The 19,899-nt window shown below is 42.1% G+C and overlaps 1 protein-coding gene across 3 annotated transcripts in view; it reads right to left on the reverse strand.

The window, feature by feature from the left end:
• Positions 1-19,899, reverse strand: part of ATNTH1 (DNA glycosylase superfamily protein) — an 82,237-nt gene that overhangs the window by 9,374 nt on the left and 52,964 nt on the right. For all 3 annotated transcript variants that reach the window (XM_088896327.1, XM_010244444.2, XM_088896326.1), the window contains one exon: positions 3,167-3,250. In XM_088896327.1, coding sequence (XP_088752453.1) covers positions 3,167-3,250 — 84 coding nt within the window. The remainder of the gene's footprint in view (positions 1-3,166; positions 3,251-19,899) is intronic.

Consider the following 19,899-nt stretch of genomic DNA (forward strand, 5'->3'; position numbering starts at 1 on the left):
CAAGTATTCACGACCATTATCAGAACGGAAAATTTTGATGTGAACACCAAATTGATTGCGGATCTCAGCATAAAATTTCTGGAAGATGGAAAATAATTCACTTCTTTCTTTCATTAAATAGAGCCACGTCATTCTTGAACAGTCATCAACAAAAATAACAAAATATCGGTATCCATTATATGACATCACTTTATAAGGACCCCAAACATCTGAATGAATTAAAGAAAAAAGACTCGACACACGGTTATCGACCCTAGAACGAAAGGGAACACGATGGTGTTTCCCAAATTGACAAGACTCACAATCTAAAACAGAAAGTTGACTCAATGAAGGGACTAAGGACTGCAACACTTTCAGCGAAGGATGACCAAATCTACAGTGCCACTGGAGAGGAGAAATGGATGACTGAAGAGCCGTTGACGTTCGTCCACCACCATCAAGATAATACAGTCCACCGGCTTCATGCCCTCCACCAATCTTCATCCCCGTCTTGAGATCCTGAAAAACACACATAGAAGGGTAAAAAGTGATGGAGCACTTAAGTGACTTGGTCAGCTTACTAACAGACATAAGATTAAATGGAAGCTTAGGTACATATAAAACAGAGGATAGGGATACAGGGTCTAGGTCAACATTACCAACACCACAGATAGATGACGTGGAGCCATTAGCAAGGGTAACAGATTGTGATGTTGAGCAATGAGTGAGAGATGAAAACACACCTGGAGTTCCCGTCATGTGATCGGAGGCTCCAGAGTCAATAATCCAGGGGTTGGGTGTGGATGCCAAACAAGCCATACCTGAGTGTGCAAAGGAAGCTGTGTTCTGCTGCGACTTGGATTGAACAAACCTCTCATACTCATCACGAGGAACACTCACCATCTCCTTGCCTGGACCATCTGAGGGAGTAGAAGGCATCGGGTCAGCTGACCGTTTCTCCTGTGTAGGGCTGAAACTGGTGTCACTAGTCATGGCATGGTTGGCCCACGTCGAGGGAGGACCATGTAAGTCATAGCAGTAGTTAATGGTATGTCCATCCAAACCACAGTGAGTACACTTCCGTGGACCCGAGCCACGTCCTCTACCACGAGCTCCCCCTGAATCTCTGCCTCCAGTACGACCACCACCACGGATGTGTGTAGATCCACCACTACCACTCCTGCCAGGCTGGGTTCCTCGAGTCCCACTTCTGCCACCTCGGCCTCTTGACACTGCAAATGCTGATTTATCGGAGACATTAGAGTCCATAGATCCAATGGAAGCCCTCCGAAGACGAGCAAACACCTCCTCTAAAGATGGAAGAGCAGATCCCCCTAGTATCTGGGCTCGTACTGGTTCATACTCAGACTTCAGCCCCACCAGAAACCGTGTTACATCAAGCTGCTCTCGCTGTTGCTGTTGAACTTTGACATCTGAAGTGAGAGGATGATAGACATTTAACTCATTACGGATATTCCTCACATTGGCATAGTACTCCTCAAGGCTCTGATTTCCCTGTTGCAGATTGAAGTAATCCTGATACAGTTGATATACCCTAGTGGTATTATCCTGACCTGAATACAGTTTCTTGGCATGATCCCACACCTCTTTGGCTGTGTCAAGAAACATGAAGTTCACACTGATTTTGGGTTCCATACTGTTCCACAACCATGTAATGATCTGTGCATCTTCCTGTTCCCAGTCTTCATACTCCTGAGAATTAGCGGGGGGTTTCTCCTCTCTTATATGCTTCACTTTCTTCTTCGCCTTCAGAAAAACCTCTACAGACTTGGCCCAAGGGACATAATTCTCTCCATTCAGTTTAATGGAGGTCATTTGGACATTCAGGTAGTCAGTAGATATCATGACACTAGGTTTACTATCACTGTTATCTGCCATTGCCGAACTCCCTTAATTCTGAGCACTGAATTAGGAGCACTACACACTGCACACTACACACAGACACTTCATCGAAATCTGCACACTGATTTCAACAGCTGAGAACTGCAACACCACAAACCCTACTCACCGAAGTCTGTACACTGATTTCAGCAGTATTAAATGTTGAAAACTACAACACCACAACCCCTACTCACCGAGGTCTACACACTGATTTCAGCGATATCAAAAGCTGAAAACCACACTTGTAACACCACCAACATTAATCCACAACTATAGGAAGCTTCACCATTAAGTAGACACTATTGCCATTCGAATCACACACAAACCAGAATAAACCCTAGCATAAACCCTAGCATACTGCAATCTGAGAACCCATCATGCGAACTGTACTACACCTCTCATGTATTCCATAACAAAAAAATATATAAAAAAAACTTTACCTCATCGCCTGAAGGCCAACCATACGAAGGGCTGAGACACCACTGCACCACACGTACCAGCCCTAACTAGGGCTTAGAAACCACAGCAACCAATCACCAACGACACAATCGGAGGCATAGAGACCTCCTAGGGAAGAGGGCGATCACTCCTTTTCAGCCCTTTTCCCAGTCTCCAACTCACAACTGAGAACCCCAAGTGAAACCCTAATTCGAATGCGCAGAAGGCAGAATTCTAGCAAGTCTGATTTGGTGAACCTAGCTCTGATACCATGTTGAAGTTTGACCTGCCATAGAACTCTGTCTTGTTCGTTGACTGTAGAGTAAAGTAGACAGCAAGAAGTAGGAGAGGAAAGAAGAAAAGAGAGAAGAGAGAAAAGAGAGAAAGACTGGTTCGAATTAGGGAAAAAAGTTAATCCCTTGATTCGGCCAGACCTATTATTATATTATTGACTTATTGAAAAAGACTTGAGTGCCCTTCTTTAAGTAAGAGGCACTCGAACTAACATAACAGTACACATCAGCATTCTCAACAAGTACAAAGACTGAAATACCCCTTCACTAACACCACTAACAATTATATATAGTCTATGCAACAGACACTGCAAGTTTATTTTAACACCAACAAGGTTACTTCCACCTAAATCACACAAAAGGCAATATAATCATTTACATGAGGCATTATGTGATCCACCACAGATAACACTAAGCAGAATACGCTGTGAGGATCAGAAAATGATTGTGGAAAATAGCACTGATACCCTTGTAGTGGCATCTACTCTTTGGTTCCTGGGAGACATATCATATTATCATTAACTCAGAAAAATGAAGATTGTCAGTGTTCTTACCAGTAGAGGGTTAATTGCAACCCATTCTTCCCTTGGAAGCCATAATTGCAAAGATTGCCTTGTTTCCTCCGGACTCTGAGTTTTCTGGGCAAAAGCAAGAAAATGAACAAGTTCAGAACTGCATTCCTTGAAAATAAGAGGCTGTAAAGATCAGATTTATGATCCAAGATACTTCAGATTAGTGAAAAAGGAAAAACAGGCCCTAGTAGGGCCTACGAATTGTATACCAAAATGAATCATTAGGGCAACAAGAAAAAAAAAATACTAGGATGAATTTTCTTACAGAACAGATATGCCTTATCCCTTCAAAACCCCTTACTAGGTTAAGGTCAAATACTTTGAGAACATTAAATCTAGAAGGAAGTGCAATTATTCCAATTTAAATATGTTTAAGCCCAATTTGGTTGTCTGGCAAAGTCAGAGCTAATCCAACAGCCAAACGTAAAACAAATGGTTAAACCTTGCACCTTAGTTCAATTACAATGGACCTAATTAGTCCACTACACATTTAGGTTGTGTTTGGTACACTTGGTGTTTCAATCTGAAATGATTTGAGTTGGGTGTTTCAACTTGAAACACAAACACCACTGTTTGGTGAGTGTTGAAAGCAATTTTGGTAGGATCCTTCAGTTACTGGTTGAGTGCTGCCAAGAGCTGGTTCGAGGGATCTCACCCTCCTGAAATGGATTAAGAAAAGAGAAGAGGAAGGGGTAGAAGAAGGAGAAGAAGAAGAAGAGCAAGGGAAATAGGGTTTCTTGTTCATGCCTCTCCATGATTATTACAAGATATTTATACTTCACATAGGGGGAGGATAGTGACTGCTAACTGATTCTCGTTCAGCTCTCCTAACGTGGACAGCGCATGTAAACAAACAAAGGTAGTGTTGAATGAGTGATCCGAGGAATATTCTGGGTAGGGCCTCAGATGTGTGGGTTGGGCTGGTCACCATTCTGGTTCTAACAAATTTTTTTGTTTCTTCTTGGTAGAAAAGTTCAAGGCAAAACTTACGATAAGAGAGAATGTGCTTAATCATGAGCCTTTATGGGTTGACTAGTGGGCTAACTAAAGCCCATTTAGATTAAAAGAGGTGCCCCATACTGGTGTTTCCTCTCTTTAAGTGGGAGGCCAGGTGTCTATCACCTATAGAGAGGGGTAGTTACATAATTACTTCAATCCCTATTTAAGTGCTTGGGGAGAGGCTTCAGCCTCTCCAGAGAAATTGTGTCCTAGACAACCGAACTCCTAGAGAGTCGTAAGAAAGTCCAAAGTGAAGAGAAAAAACAAGAAGTCTCATGAAGAAAGAGAAAGAAAAAGAAGAGAAGGAAACCCCACTCTCACTAGTAGGTGAAGGGAAATCTTCTCTGCTAATGTCTTCTATTTTCTTACAGTAAGAGTCTGTATCACAGCTCAAACGAAATCTCTTCTGGTATGAGAGTGGTGGCAAGAGAGACCATTTGGTGAAGTGAGCATATTTTGGCAGCTATAATCAGGAGTGGAGTAGGGAATGAGTAGGGAGTTCATGCCAACCGCTCTGGAGAAGATAATTGAAGGTGGAGGCCAAAAGTTTTCTGTTTGAAGAGATTAGAGTGAAAGGGACAAATGCTTTGAAAATTAGAGAAGTGAAGATGGTGATGGTTCAACTGGTTGGGAACACTATGACCACCAAAAAAGTGGAGGCATGCAAAAGTTCACCAAAAAAGTTGAAAGAGCAAACATTGGGAGAAGTTTTCAAGCATCCTAAGGGATTTTATGCTTATGGTGGAAAAGGCAAATGTTAAAGTTAATGTGGGGGAAGAGGTGGAAGTAAAGCCCCTGAGCAAAGAGCTTCAGGTGACAGGAAAGGCAGTGACTCTAGCGAGCTATAGTGATAAATGCAATCTGGTTGTTATACATGGAAAGGAGAACTGGGAATCCAAGTTGGTGGCTGAGACTAATTATGATGTGAGGGACTGGTACAAGATAGCAGATATTGTTGTGTTAAGGGTTTGAAGCTGGAGGGTACAATGATCACAACACTGCTTGAGAGGCATAAAGCTTTGCTTGATTTGGTAGAGGAAAGGCCGGAAATAGCAGCAGTTTGTCTTTAAGCCTCACCCAGCAATGTTAAGAATTGCTAAATGGAGCCCTAGGTCCAGTTCAAAGGTGATAAACTTGCAAATGGGCGTAACAGTTTGGGTCCTTGGCTTGCCATTGAATCTTCGACAGCAAGGAACTTTTGGCGCCATTGCAACAGCTTATGGGGTGGTAGCCTGAATGCTTTTTTTCTGAGTGACCATCAATCAGCAGCAATGAAGTTGACTGGAGTGAAGCTGGAGGGAGTACCCAGAAAGGTCAAGCCGTCAAGGTCTTCTGGTATGGGTCATTCTTCAGTGTTTACTTAGCAAGTTCTGTTGAAGCTGTGTTGTGGAGAGGGATGTAGGGTGGAAGACAAAGGGGTGGAAGAAGAAATGCTACATAACAGCTTAGGAGTGGGAAATTCAAATGGAAAGGGATGTTTCACATTTTGGAAAAAGGGAAATCCCTAGAGCACAAAACCTAACTTGTGGCCCATCCTAAGGACCATTTATGGTGGTCAGATGGCTCAAATCTAGGGGAGGCAAACCAACAAAGCTCTAAGGCAGTGTTAAGGAGTGGCCCGAACCAGGTTATTACTGGTAAACAGATAGAGTGCTCAGGAGCATGTGACAACTTAAATACACGCGTGGTTAGGACTGGGTCAAGGTACAAGGGAGTAGAAGTTGGGCCATCAAGTGGGCCTGTGAGAGACATAAGCCCAAAAGGTGTGGAGAAATCATCGACTATTATTTGCAAACCTGAGATGAAGTTTAGGACAAAAAGAAGAGAGAAGAAAGAAGAGGGAAGATAGTAGATGGGCAGAAAGTGTGTCCTCAGCCGACCCTAAAGTATAATTTATATTAAGAGTTTAATGTTACATAAAATGACTAATGTGCCCCTAATTAGTAAAGACACAATAAGACACCAAATAGAAAATTAGTTCAGGCACAACAACTTTAGGCCAATTACAGAAACATGTATGAGACATAAAGAAGAAAAAGGCCCATACATAATTATCCATTTCAACAGTCCCCCTCAAGCTGAGCATAGATGTCTATCATGCCTGTTAAGATGTGCCGAATAGGGGTAGTTTAGTCTTCTTCTGTTTATTAAGTAACTTGCTTATGTGGCAGTGTTATTAGAGTTACTCTGCCCCACACTTAAGTAAGGGCATTTCTGTCTTTGTAAACATTATTAGAATCTAATATAGATTAAGGGGGTCGACTGGATGTGTTAACCATCAGATTTTCGACTGACCCTTCTTCTTTTTCTTCTTCTTCCTGTTCGGACTACTGTAGCAGCAGTCGAAACATGGTATCAGAGCCATGCTCCTGACCTACGTCAGTTGGTAAAGCACCTCAGCATTGTTCGTGACTCTTCACCTTCGTTTCTGGTCAGTCGATGGAGAGAACTGGTTCGCCCTAGGTCAGAAACATTAGAGCTTGTCTCTCTGCTGCGCATAACCTTCTTCAACAAGGAAAGTGACTTCAGCAGTGAATGGTTGATTGATATTCTCAAAGGAAGGTTGGTTCTCTCTTCTTCTAGTGTTACTTATATTTCTGGGTAGAAACCCTACAAGAAGCTGTTAGTATTGAGTAGAACCTAGAGAACTAGGTTCATTGTTGCCCTAAGAAGGGCTGTGTGTGTAGTAGCCGAATGGTGTAAGGCTGCTGTAAGTTGTTGAGTGGTGTTAGGGCTGCTGTAAGTGGCCGAGTGGTGTAAGGTAGAATGCAGTGACCTTGCCGAACTCCTTGTGGTTGTGCAATGCCCTCTTAAGTGTGTTAAACAAGTCTGAACTGGGTGCAGCAGATTTGGCTGTGTTGTGGTGCTTGAGTGGTTGTAAGAGGGCCTCTACTTGTGATTAGTGAATGGTAAACTGATGCTTATGTGGGATGTAAGTGTGTGAAGTCAGCAGTAGTGTGAATAAGAACAAGTGTGTGCTTCCACTGTGGTGTTTTGAGGCTGCAATTGGTGCTGAAATATCAAACTGTGAACAACATCAATCAGCTTATAGCTGAGAAGTAAAGTTAGAGACAACTGTGAAAGAGTACAATGGCAGCAATAGGAGATGGCTACAATGATCAGAAACCTAGTGTAGTAATTTCCTCCGACTACCTAGGGGTACAAATGACCTCAATTAAGCTAAATGGGGAGACCTATGTTCCATGGGCTAAATCAGTGGAAGTTTTTCTCAAGGCAAAGAAGAAAGTAAAGCATGTAAGAGATGAGAAGCCACCGGTTGACTCTCCAGGGTTCGATGATTGGGAACAAGAAGATGCTCAAATCATGACTTGGCTGTGGAATAGTATGGAACCCAAAACCAGTGCCAACTTCATGTTCCTTGATACAGCTAAGGATATATGGGAGCATGCTAAGAAGCTATATTCTGGACAAGATAACACAACAAGAGTATATCAGCTGTATCAGGAGTACTTTGATTTACAACAAGGAACCAAAACACTAGAAGAGTACTATGCCTGCATGAAGAATATAAGGAATGAACTCAATGTCTATCATCCCCTTACTCCAGATATTCAAGTTCAGCAACAGCAAAGGGAGCAGTTAGATGTTACAAGATTTTTAGTGGGGCTGAAGTCGGAATATGAACCAGTTAGAGCTCAAATATTGGGGGGCTCTACTCTTCCTACACTTGAGGAAGTATTCTCAAGACTTCGTAGAATTTCTTTGAGCCAGACAGAGAACCCCACACAATATGATAGATCAGCACTTGTGACAGCTAGAGGTGGTGGACATAGTACAAGAGGGGGAGGTCATTCCAGAGGGGGCCGTGGCAATTCCATGATTGGTCGGGGTGGTCGTGACTCAAGGGGAGGCCGTGGCAGAGAAAAAAACAACTCTACAAGGAAGTGTACTCGTTGTGGTAGGGATGGACACACAGTGATATTTTGTTATGACCTACATGGCCCTCCCTCTAACTGGGCTAATCATGCTGTAGTAGGCGAGGTTGCTATTAGTGACAGTAAACTGGCAGACCGAACACCTTCCACATCTACATCTACTTCTGGGAGGGAGATGGTGAGTGTTCCGCGTGATGAGTATGAACGGTTCCTTCAAACTACTTCACAGCATACCACTACCACACATGCCCAATCAGGTATTGCTTGCATGTCATCTAAAACTCCTTCCTGGATTATTGACTCTGGAGCCTCAGATCATATGACCGGGACTCCAGGTGTGTTCTCTTCTCTTTCTGAAACCTCCACATCACAAACTGTTACACTTGCCAATGGGTCCTCATCTCCCATCTGTGGTGTTGGTAATGTTGACTTGGCTTTTGTCCCCTTATTACCTAAGTTTCCATTCAATCTTATGTCTGTTAGTAAAATAACCAAAGCTCTTAACTATTCTGTTACCTTCTTTCCCTCCACTTGTTTTTTTCAGGATCTCAAGACGGGGAAGAAGATTGGTGGGGGGCATGAAGCTGGTGGGTTGTATTACCTTGACGGCGGTGGATCTTCAATTGCACTTCAGACTTACCTTACTCCTCTACCATGGCATTGCCGACTAGGACATCCATCTCTCAAGGTTCTCAAGATGTTGGTTCCATCATTGAATCAGTTGTCAGTTTTACAATGTGAGTCATGTCAGTTTGGTAAACACCGTCGCGTGTCCTTCAGTCCAAGAGTTGAGAGTCGTATGTTGAGTCCTTTTTCTTTGGTTCATTCAGATGTTTGGGGTCCAATCAAAATAGAGTCTTATAATGGGTACAAGTATTTTGTCTCCTTTATTGAGGATTGTTCAAGAATGACATGGATTTACTTAATGAAAGAAAGAAGTGAATTATTTTCCATTTTTCAAAAATTCCATGCTGAAATACGCACACAATTTGGTGTTCCAATCAAAGTTCTCCGTTCAGATAATGGTCGTGAATACTTTCTTACTACATTTCAACAGTATTTAGAACAACATGGCATTATTCATCAGACCTCGTGTGCTTTCACCCCTCAACAAAATGGGGTGGCTGAACGGAAGAATCGTCATCTTCTTGAAATTGCTCGGTCTATGCTTCACCACATGAATGTTCCTAAACGGTTTTGGAGTTATGCTATACTCATTGCATGTTTTCTCATTAATCGGATGCCCTCTTTTATTCTTCATGGTCGGTCTCCCTTCACCATCTTGTTTCCCACTTTATCTCCGTTTCCATTAACTCCTCGTGTCTTTGGTTGTGTGTGCTTTGTTCATAATCTGAGTCCTGGAATAGACAAGCTAGATGCACGCTCAATTAAATGTGTCTTCCTTGGCTACTCTCGGACTCAAAAAGGGTACAAGTGTTATAATCCCATTGCCCGAAAGTGCTATGTCTGCCCTGATGTCACCTTTTTTGAGTTTGTCCCCTTCTTCTCCAATCATGAAGCACCCTTGTCCTCACCCTTACCTCCTATTCCTCTTCCTATCAGTGATTCAGTTCCAGAGGCTGTTGTTGGAGTAGACTCATCTCCTCATCCAGTACAGGTCATCACTGAACGACCACCGATCCGACAAGTGTATACAAGTCGAACGACACCGGCCCCTCCTCCTGCTTCTACCTCATCTGCAGATCCTCTCATGGCTCCTATTGCTGAACCTTCAGATCTTGACCTACCCATTGCCTTATGGAAAGGTAAACGTAGTTCTACACTCCATCCCATTTCCAATTTTGTTTCATTATCTCGTCTTTCTACCTCACATCGCCAGTTTGTTTCACTTTTGTCTTCTATTTCCATACCTAACAATGTTCAAGAAGCTCTTAGTTCACCTGGATGGCGGCAGGCAATGGAAGAGGAACTTTCTGCTCTTCAACATACTCAAACGTGGGAACTTACTACTCTCCCACCTGGTAAGCATGTTGTGGGCTGTAAATGGGTGTATACTGTGAAATACTTGCCAGATGGTAGTGTGGAGCGTCTGAAGGCCAGACTTGTTGTTAAAGGTTACTCACAGTTGTATGGTGTGGACTACATGGAGACATTCTCTCCAGTGGCTAAAATTGGTTCCGTTCGTGTCCTAATTTCCTTGGCAGTTATGTATGATTGGCCTCTCCTTCAACTTGACATAAAGAATGCCTTCCTCCATGGTGATCTAGTGGAGGAGGTATATATGGAGCAACCACCTAGGTTTGTTGCTCAGGGGGAGGGTGGTAAGGTGTGCAAGCTGAAGAAAGCAATTTATGGGTTGAAGCAATCTCAACGTGTTTGGTTTGGGAAGTTCAGCGAAGTGGTGAAGAGTTTTGGAATGAAGCAATGCCAGGTTGATCACTCAGTGTTCAGCTATGACTCAGAAGCTAGGAAGATTTTATTAGTGGTCTATGTGGATGATATTGTCATCACTGGTAGTGATAAATTGGGGATTGGCAAACTAAAGGTATTTCTACAAAATCATTTTCAAACAAAGGACCTTGGAACATTAAAGTATTTCCTGGGAATAGAGGTTGCCAGGTCAAAACAAGGTGTGAATCTGTGCCAAAGGAAATATGTCCTTGATCTATTGGAAGAAACAGGACTGTTAGGTACAAAACCGGCTAAGACCCCTATGGAACCAAATGTTAAGTTGAGCAGTGATACAGGAAAAGTATTTGAAGATCCTGGAAGGTATAGACGACTAGTGGGAAAGCTGAACTATCTGACTATCACGAGACCCGACATCTCCTTTGCAGTTAGTGTGGTGAGCCAATTCATGCAGAACCCTCGTATACCTCACTGGGATGCAGTCCTTAGAATTGTGAGGTATCTGAAAGGAACTCCAGGCCGTGGGCTATTGTATAAACCAGGAGGAAAACTTGAAGTAGTTGGGTATACAGATACAGACTGGGCAGGCTCAATGAGCGACAAAAGATCTACTACAGGCTATTGCACATTTCTGGGAGGAAATCTTGTGACATGGAAGAGTAAAAAAGCAGACGGTTGTAGCCAGAAGCAGTGCTGAAGCCGAATATAGGGCCATGGTTCACACTACCTGTGAATTAGTGTGGCTGAGGAATCTCCTACAAGAAATTGGGTTTCACATGGATAAACCTATGAAATTGTACTGTGACAACCAAGCTACACTCCATATCTCATCCAATCCTGTCTTTCATGAGAGAACAAAGCACATAGAGGTTCATTGCCACTTTGTGAGAGAGAAGGTTCTTGCCGGAGAGATAAATACAGAACATGTGGGCTCCAAAGACCAGTGGGCAGATTTGTTTACAAAAGCTCTAAGCTCAAGGAAAGTGAACTATCTATGTAACAAGCTGGGATTATATGGCATATATTCTCCAGCTTGAGGGGGGGTGTTAAGATGTGCCGAATAGGGGTAGTTTAGTCTTCTTCTGTTTATTAAGTAACTTGCTTATGTGGCAGTGTTATTAGAGTTACTCTGCCCCACACTTAAGTAAGGGCATTTCTGTCTTTGTAAACATTATTAGAATCTAATATAGATTAAGAGGGTCGACTGGATGTGTTAACCATCAGATTTTCGACTGACCCTTCTTCTTCTCTTCTTCTTCTTCTTCTTCTTCTCCTCTTCCTGTTCGGACTACTGTAGCAACAGTCGAAACAATGCCCAACTTGCCAAGTAAACTATGGAACTTCACCGAAAGGAGACCTTTTGTCAGAACATTGTTAGACAGTGTATGCCCTTAGCTCCAATCAAATTGATGTACCTATTGTCATCTATTGTAAATGAATAAAGTGAATAATTGATTCATGTTATTATGATATATTTCTGTGTAATACCCTTAAACTGGACACTTATGAGACTCGTGTTAGTTTAGAATCTTCACAGTCGTTGGATAGATCTGGGGAGATTTATCTTGCCAAGGCTAACACTAATGTGCCGCCAAGTTGGTTGGGGTGGCTTGTCTCAACTACCAGGATGAGACCTGAGGTACATGTAGTGTGGGTTTTCTTGAAACCCTGAACTGGACCAAATTCCAATATTGCCCTGGACCTTGGAGATAGATGGGCAAAACTGGAATGTTACACCTGACCCCTAGACTCGATTATGGTACTGCACTAGGTGTCAAATTGGGCTGTCTTTGATATGCCAATCAGTGAGATCCTTTACCGAGTCAAAATCTGGGTATGTTGGGGCAAATCAATAATTCACCTGAGTGGGTGATCATAGTGACAGGATCAGCCCCTTTGTCGAACAAAGTGAATGATCGGGGAAATGCTCTCTCTCCGATGGAAACTGTTGAACAAGAGAAATGAGAGAGGAGAGGCGAGAGGACTGGAAGCCCAAAAAGTATATTGCAGGCGTGCAATATGTTATTATTTATACTAGGATGGCCGTACAACTTAAAGAATGAAGAAATTACAAAAGTACCCTTGCGGTACTAAACATATGTACAACAACATCTGTCAACACTCCCCCTCACGTTGGAGCATAGATTTCAATCATGCCCAACTTGTCACACAGATCATGATGTCTGGAGTGGTGTAGTCCTTTTGTAAAGATGTCTGCAAGTTGGTTCTCAGAGCTGACATAGGGAGCACACACTTCGCCTGTGATGACTCTCTCTGATAAAATGCTTGTCAACTTCAATGTGTTTTGTTCTATCATGTAGCACTGAGTTAGCAACAATGTTTATGGTTGCTTTGTTATCACAGAATAGAGTAATAGGCTTGTCCACTGAGAAACCCAACTCACCCAACAGATTCTTTATCCACATACTTTCAACTACTCCGTGAGCCGTTGCATGATATTCAGCTTCAGCACTGGATCTAGCCACCACATTTTGCTTTTTACTTCTCCAGGTAACAAGGTTCCCTCCTATAAAGGTGCAGTAGCCACTAGTAGACTTTCTGTCATTTTGAGATCTAGCCCAATCTGCGTCTGTATAAACTTCAACTTTCAAATGCCCGTGTCTTTGAAATAACAAGCCAGCATCAGAAAACCCTTCTAAATATCGAAGGATTCTTTCTGCTGCTTCAAGATGAGGGGACCTAGGTGCATGCATGAACTGACTAAGGACACCAACAACATAAGCAATGCCTGGGTGGGTCATAGAAAGATATAACAATCTCCCTACAAGCCTTTGAAACTGTTTCACATTCTTGAGAGGTTCACCTTGGTTGTCACCTAATTTATGGTTGGGATCAATGGGAGAGTCAACTGGCTTCACTCCCATCTTTCTAGTGTCCTAAAGTAAATCTAGGACATATTTCCTTTAGGAAATGAAGATACCCCTTTTTGAGCAGGCAACTTCAATTCCAAGGAAGTATCTGGGAGGCCCTAGATCCTTCACTTCAAACTGAGTGGCAAGGAAACTCTTCAATCTCTGGATTTCATCCTTCTAGTCACCAGTAACAATTATATCATCAACATATACTATTAAAGCAGCCATTTTACCTTCTCCTCTTTTCACAAACAGTGTGTTATCTGATTGACATTGCTTGTATCATTTCTGCTGAACCGCAACATGGAATCTGCTGAACCAAGCTCTTGGTGATTGTTTCAGCCCGTATAAAGACTTATTCAACTTGCACACCTTCTGTTCATTCCCTTGAGCCAGGAAACCAAGGGGTTGAATCATGTAAACTTCCTCTTCAAGATCACCATTCAAAAATGCATTCTTGATATCAAGCTGATGTAGATCCCAATCCAGATTAGCAGCAAGAGAGAATAGAACTCTAGTGGAGTTCATCTTAGCAATAGGGGCAAAAGTTTCTGCATAATCAACTCCGTACACTTGAGTAAACCCCTTTGCCACTAAGCGAGCTTTATACCTCTCCATCGTTCCATCAGCTCTACGTTTGACAGTGAACACCCATTTACATCCAACTGGATCCTTTCCCTTAGGAAGATTTACAAGTTCCCATGTGCCATTTTTATGAAGGGAATTAATTTCTTCCTTCATGGCATCTGTCCATTCAGGTACTAAAAGAGCTTCTGCCACATTCTTGGGGATAGGGACACTGTCAATCGAGGTAAGGAAAGCACGAAAAGAGGGTGAAATGTTCTCATAGGAAACAAAGTTGGAAATGGGGTGTTTAGTGGTGCACAATCTAACACCTTTCCTATGAGCAATAGGGAGGTCAAGGTCATTAGCAATAGAGGTATCAATTGCAATAGAATCAGGAACATCATTGGGAGCCAAGTTACCTGAGTGAGTATGATCCTCCCCCGAGGAGTTTGATGGCACTGGAGGCACAGTTTCAGGATTCTCCACAGCTCTTCAATTTGGTTGGCCTTTGCGACGACGGAAGAAGACATGAAAAGGCGGAGGATCAAAAAGAGGAGGGAGCTGAACCAGTTTCTCCTCATGCCTACACTCCCCCTGAGGAGAAACAGGAAAGAAAGGCTCATCCTCAAAGAAAGAAACATCCATGGAGACAGAAATTCCGAGAAACAGGACCAAAACAACGGTATCCCTTTTGGGTGAAGGAGTAACCAAGGAATATGCAAGGAATAGCACGAGAATCCAATTTCCCACGAGTGGGAGACAGATTTTGGACAAAGCACCGACAACCAAATACACGAGGAGGAATGGGAAGAAGGGGGCCTTAGGGAAGAAAAGCTGATGTGGGGCCTTGCACTCTAACCAACGAGAGGTCATACGGTTAATGAGGTAGGTAGAACAAAGGACAGCCTCAAGCCAAAAACGTTTGGGGACATTCATATGGAGCAATAAACCCCGAGCCACTTCAAGGAGATGGCGGTTCTTCCGTTCAACAACATCATTTTGTTGTGGTGTTCGGGCACAAGAGCTACGGTGAAATGAACCACATGAAGTAAAGAATTCCGTGAGATCACTATGAAAATACTCTTTCGCATTATCTGACTGAAAAATTTGGATTTCAGTTTGAAATTGAGTGAAGACCATCCGCTGAAAATCTTGGATAATTTTTTGTAATTCCTGGTTCGCATGGGATATACCCAAGTATATCTAGAATAAACATCAATGAGGGTAATAAAATACTCGTAACCACTCTCAGATGGTAAAGTAACAGGGCCCCCTACATTAGAATGAACAATGTGAAAGGGAAATTCAGATTTACTATTTTTTTGAAAAAAAATGAGTTCTACAATGTTTACTCAACTGACACGTTTGACAAGAGAAATCTGAAATGGACACTGACTTAAACACTTCTGGAAACACAACTTTTAAAGACTCAAAAGAAAAATGACCAAAGCGACAATGCCATAAATAAATTTGACTCTTACAGGACTGACTCATAGACTCTGTAACATGAAGGCCAGCCTTATTCTCTAGCATGTAAAGTCCATCAACCATACGTCCCCTACCAATCGTCCTCCCCGGGGCCAGATCCTGAATCACACAATGAGAAGGGAAAAAAGTCACTGAGCAGTTTAAGGAATTAGTGACACTACTAACAAAGAACAAATTAATGGGAAATTTTGGAACATGTAGGACATCAGAGAGAGTAAGGCCAAGGGGAAGAGAGATGGCTCCTTGAACAGCTATGGAAGTGTATGATCTATCAGCTAGTCTTACCCTGTCTCTTCTAGAAAGAAGGTGATAGGTTTGAAAGTAAGAGGACGTACCAGTCATGTGTTTTGATGCTCCAGAATCAATGATCCATAGAGAATCAAGGGTGGGAGAAGCAACATGGAAAGTTGTGGCAGAGTTACCTGACGTAGATGCAAATGAGGTTGAGGGAGGAGCATCCATCTAACGAATTGCTCTACCATAGAGCTCTAAATGGTCACGGAAGGAATTCATAATATCCTCCCTTGGGTCAGATCCAGAGAGATGTGTCTAAGTCACAGTATGGATGGAGGGTTGATTCTCCCAAGTAGCCATGTTGGCCATGGTGTATTTCTTTGTACCTTGCTGTCCAAACCTTTTATTCACATCTGAACCTTGCTTCTTATTCAGATCTTGAGCCCATTTTGGTTTCCCATGAAGATCCCAGCATGTATCTCTGGTGTGTCGGGGTTTCTGGCAATGAGTGCACCACAATTTTCTTTATCCTCTGTTTTTTTCAGGAGATCTCCTTTCCTGGAAGAAGTTCCCACACTAGTAGAGACACCCCCTTTTGCTGCCAACACAACTGCATCCCCACCTGGGCTGTTCATCAAATTCCTTCTGTTCTCTTCAGATTGTACAAGAGCATAAACTTCCTGAACTGATGGAAGATCCTTAGAACTGAGAATCTGGACTCTGATAGATTCATACATAGGATTCAAACCATGTAAGAAGGCAAACACTCTTTGCTGGGAGACAAGTTTCTTGTACAATTTTGCATCCTCGTCACACTTCCAATCCACATTCCGGTAATGATCCAACTCCTTCCAGACAGAAGTCAAGTCAGAGTAATACACCGATAAACACCTCTCCCCTATTTACAAGTAGACGATTCTACCTGTAGTTGATAGATCTTGGCATAGTGTCGCAGTTCTGAATATGTAGATTTTGCTTGTTCCCAGATCTCATATGTTGTTTCAGCCCACATGAAATTCTTCCTTATTTGAGGTTGCATGGAGACTAAGAGCCAAGACATAACCATGCTGTTCTACTGATTCCACCTATCATATTCCACACTCCCAGAGTGTGGTTCTTTAATTCTCCCATTAATATAGCCTATCTTCCCCCTTGCAGTGATGTATAGCTTGATCCCTCTTGACCACTCTAGGTAATTTAAACCATCAAGAGGGACAACAACCATGGGAAAGGATAGGTCACCACCCCCACTCATTCCATTCAGCATTGAGGAAACTCCAGATGTGGCAGAATCTTCACCACTCATGATTTCAGGTTCAAAAAAACAACACCCAAAGCCTTGCCTCAAAGAGATGTTACAGAAGGCACCAGGCACTTCCTGACCTTCAGTCCACAAAAAAAAGACTACTATTGCAGCACACAAACTGGACCTACGGTTTCACAGGGATCCAAAAACAAACACTGTTGTTGCAGCACATAAACAGGTCTTTATGACCTACGGTTTTACAGGGATCATACGACCCCACAACAGAATGGAAGGAGCAAGGTGAAGTTCACCACACATCTAATCGGCAGACCTGGTACAGGGCCAACTTCAGGGCAGCCGAACAATCAATGAGAGAAAAATAAAAAAAAAAAGGGTTACTTCAGTCCATCAACAGGGCAGCCGAACAGTCAATGAGAACAGTAGATGATAGTCTCTGAAATTTTCAATTGAACATCAGATGGAAATCTCTCCATAAACCAGAACTTTCTCTACGCTGGAAAATGAAAAGTCAGGCAGACTTCTTCGAACATCAGATGGAAATCTCTCCATAAACCAGAACTTTCTCTACGCTAGAAGATGAAAGGTCAGGCAGACTTCTACTTGCTGGAAGCCGAACAGCAGATGGACACAACTGGGAGATGAAGGGACTGACTGCTCGACATCACCCTTCAGGCCTGGACGACCTGCTCCGATACCATGTTGAACAAGAAATGAGAGGAGAGGAGAGGCGAGACTAAAAGCTCAAAAAGAATACTGCAGGCGTGTAGTACGTTATTATTTATACTAGGATGGCCGTACAACTTAAAGAATGAACAAATTACAAAAGTACCCTTGCGGTACTAAACATATGTACAACAACATCTGTCAACAAAAACCTAAACTGCCGGTAGTGGTTTTCAAATGTGTTTGAAATTTGGTTTTGCAAAATATATTTATATAAAGATATACTTATATATTATGGTTTCAAATTGGTTTGCAAAAGGTTTTAATTCCCGGGATCCATGTGAGTAGAGAGTGCAGCACTGTACCTTATAGCCGAGGGAGAGGTTCTCTCTTGTCGAGTACTGTTTGATCATTATGGGCTAAGAGGTTAAGTGTAAGACCATTGAGGGTAATACCTGATAGACTAATCTTGCATCTGCCCACAGTTCTTGGGTTTTCATAAGGTGACTGGATCCAAGAACCATTTAGTGTAAATGTTGGGCCCATTAAGAGCCATGGTAATGGACTCAGGGGTTCACTGTCTCCTACAGTGAATTCGGCCAGGCCTTGTAACAAAGGCTGGGCTGAACCCATGTGGCTGATGTGTAGATCAATGTTAGGGTCCCACGCCATACAAAGAGAGCCAACTAGGCAGCAGGTTAAGGAATAAGTGAGCACATAAGCTTAATGCGCCTAAAGCCCAATTTGAACTGGGCTTAAGTTAGTTAATTAAAAGGGGCAAGATCTGATTTATAATCTGATTAAGATTAGCTGAAGGATAAGATAAGTCCTATCCATTTAAGAGTCCAGATCCAAATATCATATTTGGATCAAGAAACTCTCCTAATTAGATTAGGAGGCTGATCCAAAGAAGACTATAAATAGGGGGCGAATTCCTCAGTTTCAATACACAGCAATCTGCAAAATTCTCTCATGTTCTTGTCATCCCTACCCAGTTCGATCTCCACTTGTTGATCTGATCAAGAAAGGTTCTTGATATTGTTTCTTGGCTGAAGAAACAATCTGAAGTCGTACTCACCAGCCCTTGTTTCATTCTTGCTGAAGAATTTCGGTTCTTACTGAAGAGTCGTCTTGCTGATCCTACTTCACAACACACTGTGTCATCTTCAGTGGAGGCGGGTTTTGGTCTTCTCCTTGGGCGTGAACACCTTTATTGGGAGTTACTGTTACTTCGTATCAGGTATATCCCTCTCCTCCCTTTTGGTTTCAAATCTGGTCTGGTTTTGGATTCAAGAATGAACATTGAAAATGCAGTTTTCTAAATTAGGGAATGTGATTCCCAAATGGGAGAAAAGAAATTTTTGAAATTTCGCCCAACCTTCCTGCACGATTCGGCCATCCATATGATGGATCTCCCATCCCTTCAAACATCAACTATCTTCATCTTTGAGGGTGTGTAGGGAATGCAAAGATCTCCAAAGAATCTCTCTCACAAAATGTTGGTCAACCTCAATATATTTGGTTTTGTCATGCTATACTGGATTATTAGCAATATTTATTGCCGCTTTGTTGTCACATTACAATTTGAGAGGACAATCTAACTTCATTCCCAACTCACCTAGAAGAATCCTGAGCCACTATAGTTCTGCAAGACCTAGAGCCATGTCCCTATACTAAGCTTCTGCACTTATCTAACAACCACATTTTGCTTTTTACTCCTCCAAGTAACCAAGTTATCCCCAACAAATGTGCAATTAGGGGTGTCAACAGTGTTCGAAAATCCGATTTCAAATTCGAGATTTGACATAATCGAATTGAATTCAGATAATTTGAATATCGTAATCGATCAAATTCGGATATCCTATTCATACCGATTATTTAATCGGGTTCAAATTCGGATACGACCTGATTTGATTCGATAAATATCTGAATCCAACCGATTATTTAATTCTTATATATAATATATAAAATACTTAAATGGTTTATATAATTTATATAATAATCAAATTATATAAATAAATTTATATACTTTATATAAATAAAATATTTATTTTATATATTTATTAATTACCTAAAATAATTAATTGGTCGAATTAGGATATCAAATTTTCTAATCAGATTCGAATTTAGATATTGCCTTATTCAATTTGAATTTGAACCGCTTATACCCCTACGTGCAATATTCGGAGGTGGACTTTCTATCCCCAATTAGCATCAATGTAGGCTTCAAGAAATCGGATTAGCTGAACGCTTTAGTTGTTCAACAAGCTATGGAACTAATGACAGTGCTCCACACCAGTGATAAAATAAATGGAGCCCAAATTGAGAGGTTGAATGATCGTGAGCCCCATGTATTTT

Source organism: Nelumbo nucifera, chromosome 1 (genome assembly GCF_055504915.1).
Source record: "Nelumbo nucifera cultivar China Antique chromosome 1, China Antique-T2T, whole genome shotgun sequence".
Classification (NCBI taxonomy): domain Eukaryota; kingdom Viridiplantae; phylum Streptophyta; class Magnoliopsida; order Proteales; family Nelumbonaceae; genus Nelumbo; species Nelumbo nucifera.